This window comes from Corylus avellana, chromosome ca2 (genome assembly GCF_901000735.1).
Source record: "Corylus avellana chromosome ca2, CavTom2PMs-1.0".
NCBI lineage: Eukaryota > Viridiplantae > Streptophyta > Magnoliopsida > Fagales > Betulaceae > Corylus > Corylus avellana.
This window is the reverse complement of record NC_081542.1, coordinates 12,260,944-12,264,744: the sequence shown is the minus strand read 5'-3', so window position 1 is coordinate 12,264,744 and position 3,801 is coordinate 12,260,944. Positions and strand designations below refer to the sequence as shown.

Sequence of the window (3,801 nt, the reverse complement as noted above, 5' to 3'; positions counted from 1 at the left end):
CTTATTGGTTAACCGATCGATAAACCCATTAACCAGTCCGAACCAACCGATACCTAGCTCTCAAGTGCTACCTAAAGTGACAACTAGTCTAACATGATAATTCCCCAACCTATTTCTAATTAACGTAATCATCTGCTTTCACTATATCTTCTTTAGGATCCTCAATAATTAGCAGATCGATATGTGATCAATAATATTCAATTGTTAGTCTATTATTCCACATTTGAATTGGTTACTTAACTTTGCATATTACAATTCAATCATTTGTAATTTCTTGCAAATTAATTAAAAAAAAAAGAAAAAAATTGTGTCATTTGTGGCACCTAAAAAATGTTTAGTTCTCTAGGTAAACGAGTTCAATGTTTTACACATACAAGTCCCTACTTCACATGTGAGACTCACATGTCCATTGAAGCTGATTATCAATTTTCACTTAAAATTTTAACAAACACGTGTGTTTTTTGGGACATATATATACCATACCAATTAAAGATAAACTAAAAATAAATAAAAATAACACGAAATATCCAGGAAGTATAAAATGGAATAATGAACATGAAGGACAAAACTGAAATAATGGACGACATTAAAAAAATGGACCAAACTTGGTTCCCCGCAAATACAATTATATAGTTAATCATTATCTGACACCCACGTTACATCTACGTACATGCACTGTCCTTAAATTCGTCTTTTTTTTTTTTTTTTTTCTTTTTCTTTTTTGTGGTAATTAAGATTCCAATCCTAAATCTCACCGTTGCGAAATTTCACAGTTTTTGGGATCCCGGCGCCTACCTTCGGCCGGTGGCTGTGACAGGAGGCTGACGAGAAGATCGGCAAAAGCTCCGACAATGAACTTGTGGGTGTTCTTAGGGTTGAGTGCAAGATAGCATAGAAGAAGCTCATGCAAGAAATCCCAGTTGGAATTCACGTCCAGTGGCTCACGCGCCTCCACCATCTCTTGCATGGAGCGGCGGAAGTCGGCGTAGGGGTCCGGCGAGTAAGTGGGGACCGCCACGCTGTTTCTGAAAGGCTTCTTCTCCTCCTCCGGTTCTGGCAGTACTGCGACATTAATTGGTACTGCTGCTAAGGCTGATTCTTCAACGGTGGACTCGATGATGGAGTTGGAGCGGCCAGGGGTGGAGAAGAAGAAGCGTTGGGAGGCGAAGGCGGTGGCGAAGTCTGCGGGGATGGCTGTGGGGTCGGGTTCGCAGGAGGTGGAGGTGGTGGTGGAGAGGGAGGAGGAGGAGGAGGAGTGGGTGAAGGATTTGGAGGTGGAGTCGTAGAGGGAGTTGAAGTTTCTTATGTGGGTGTGATCATGATCTGAAGGGTTTTGTAGGGTGGGACTCATGGGAGGGGATTGGGGTGCTAGGGGCCATTTGATCTTTGTGAAGCAGAGCTTGAGATTTCTCCCTGGTGTGCTTATTGGCATTCTTCAGTTCAGACACAGCTGGAAGAGAAAGAGAAAGAGGCAGGGAGTACTAGTGAGGGAGGAGAAAAAGATTCATGGCGAAGCTCTATTTATGTGTGCTTATTTATTTATATTGTGTTAATTGTGCTTGTCTAGAGAGAGAGAGAGAGAGAGAGATCTGTCTTAAGGTAGGCGGTCAATTGGGGTTGATTATAGCTAGCTTGCACTTTTGGTTCAGCGACAACTGGCAACGGTAAAGGACCGATGAATTTATGGCTAATTTTTTTGGGTTTGCGATTTTTTTCTATTTTACTCAACTGAATTCAAAATTCCGAACACATTATTTTGATTATATATATAACAGTTTATATATCAAATAACATTACTCATCAAATTAATGACTGAATTTCAGATCAAACTTATATATACGTCGAACAATATCCATCCCACGCGTATAACAAAACTTGCAATGGACTCAAGAAAGATTAGAAGAACCAAAATGACTCAGGATTCTCAATATCCGATGCCCTTCAAAATTTATTAGTTATTAAACTTTAATGAGTCCGCTCAAGTAGTAAGGGTCTTGGTCAGGGTCTTAGTCTTGGTGGCATTCATGTAAAATTGAACCCTTTAATTATGGCATGATTTCAAGGATGATGCACGTACCATAAGGACGAAGGAGATAGTTTTAAAGCAAAGCATATAGGCACCACATGCATGGCACATACGTCTGAGTTAGAACTCACCATCTGCACACAGATTGTGGGCCATCTAAATGCAAGAAAAAAGCAACCTTTTTAATTACTTTTATGCATTATTTAAAACAAATGATGGATTGGTTATAGTTGGCACACTGTCCAATTATACATAGGAAAGTGATATAACAGATGTATATGGATTATCTTATCGCTTTTACAAGATCTCCCATGGAGGACTTGTCCTCCACTGGGTCCCTCGACTTCCATTTTTTATAATGTTCGTCATATGGTACACAGTTGTTGCGTCCACGTCGCTGAGGAAATTAAGATATGGGGTAATAATTTGTAAGTTTTACTTGCAGCATGTTTCACAAATGTGAGGTTCAAAACAAAGCTCATGATCAGAGCAAATGAAGGCCATATATATCCTAGCTACTATATTTTATCACTTTTGTTATTTGAAATGGCCTAGCTAGCTAGCTAGATTGTGTTAGAATATATATGTATATAAGATGTGTTTTGATAATATATAGGTAATTATTCTTTATAGGATAATTAGTGATCAAATTGTTTGATTTTCTTTTTTAAATGGCCCCATCAAGAAAATTCTCAAAGTGGTTTAATAGCCAAAAGAAATTTTCAAAGTGGTTAGATACACACTAGGGCATGGGTTCGAATTCCACGATGAGAATCTCCATACCTAATTAATGTAAACTACCTTGATTTCTATTGATATCCTAGTGGGACTTGAGGGAGTGCCTTTTGTGAAGCTACCAGCGGATAGGTATTACTATGACTACATTCAAGTAGAATAGCTACAAACTGGTCTCACCCACCTGCCTTTTTAAATTAAAAAGAAAGAAAAAAAAATTATTTGATTTGATTATCATACTTATATGCTACAATTCTTCTATAAATAAGAGTCTTTTTTATTTTAAAGACGAGAGATTTTACGGGTGGTTCGATGGGAATAGTTCAAAAGGCTACATCTTGCTCAAATCTCTTATTTTCCTATGTTTTTAGGCCAAAAAAAAAAAAAAACTCTAGAGGCTTCGTGTAGGTAACTTCATTTGAAATTTTCAGATATCTTTCTTGTTAATGTTTCTCTATATGTATATTCTTGAAAAAGAAAGATGAGATTGTCCAACCAACCTTGGAAAGTGCCACACCTAGCTAGCACATGTGCGGAGCTTAATGCCTGCCTGCCCATTTCCAACTACCATTATTTTGCTTCATTTCATCTCCAAACTCCAATCCGCCCATTCTGGTAACTGTTAACATCTGCCCGCCCGGGTAGTTGCGAAGAAATTAGCTCCAATCCACTTTTCTAACTCATAACACAGATACTACTAACATGGTCCCATGCTAGGGGCCAATTCGCTAAAAATAAAAAACAAAAAATTTATTTGTTCACCTTAAAATTTATTTGTTCTTAAGAGTTGAGGGGGGCCATGACCTATACTAGTCCCCTTCTCCCTCCGTCCCTGGCATATATATATATATATATATATATATATATATATGATTAAGTGATTAAATTTACATCTTCCTATCAGCTTAAACTTTTTAGGATAACTGATAATTTAATATGGTATCAGAACCAAAAAGGTCATGTGATCAAACTTTGACTTCGTCAATTCACCTCTCATTTAAATTAAATATTTCACGTGTTCGACCTCACCATTAAAAGAG

The 3,801-nt window shown here is 37.7% G+C and overlaps 1 protein-coding gene across 1 annotated transcript; it reads right to left on the bottom strand.

Moving 5' to 3' along the window:
• Positions 1 to 568: 568 nt before the first annotated feature.
• Positions 569 to 1,601, bottom strand: LOC132172067 (transcription repressor OFP16-like). The gene has a single exon (XM_059583500.1). It carries the CDS (start codon positions 1,430 to 1,432, stop codon positions 752 to 754), a length of 681 nt encoding a protein of 226 aa, XP_059439483.1. The 5' UTR covers positions 1,433 to 1,601; the 3' UTR covers positions 569 to 751.
• Between the last annotated feature and the right edge of the window lie 2,200 nt (positions 1,602 to 3,801).

What these genes read in the sequence shown, in the direction of transcription:
- LOC132172067 (XM_059583500.1), bottom strand. Translation starts at nt 1,432, where the DNA reads ATGCCAATAAGCACACCAGGGAGAAATCTCAAGCTCTGCTTCACAAAG.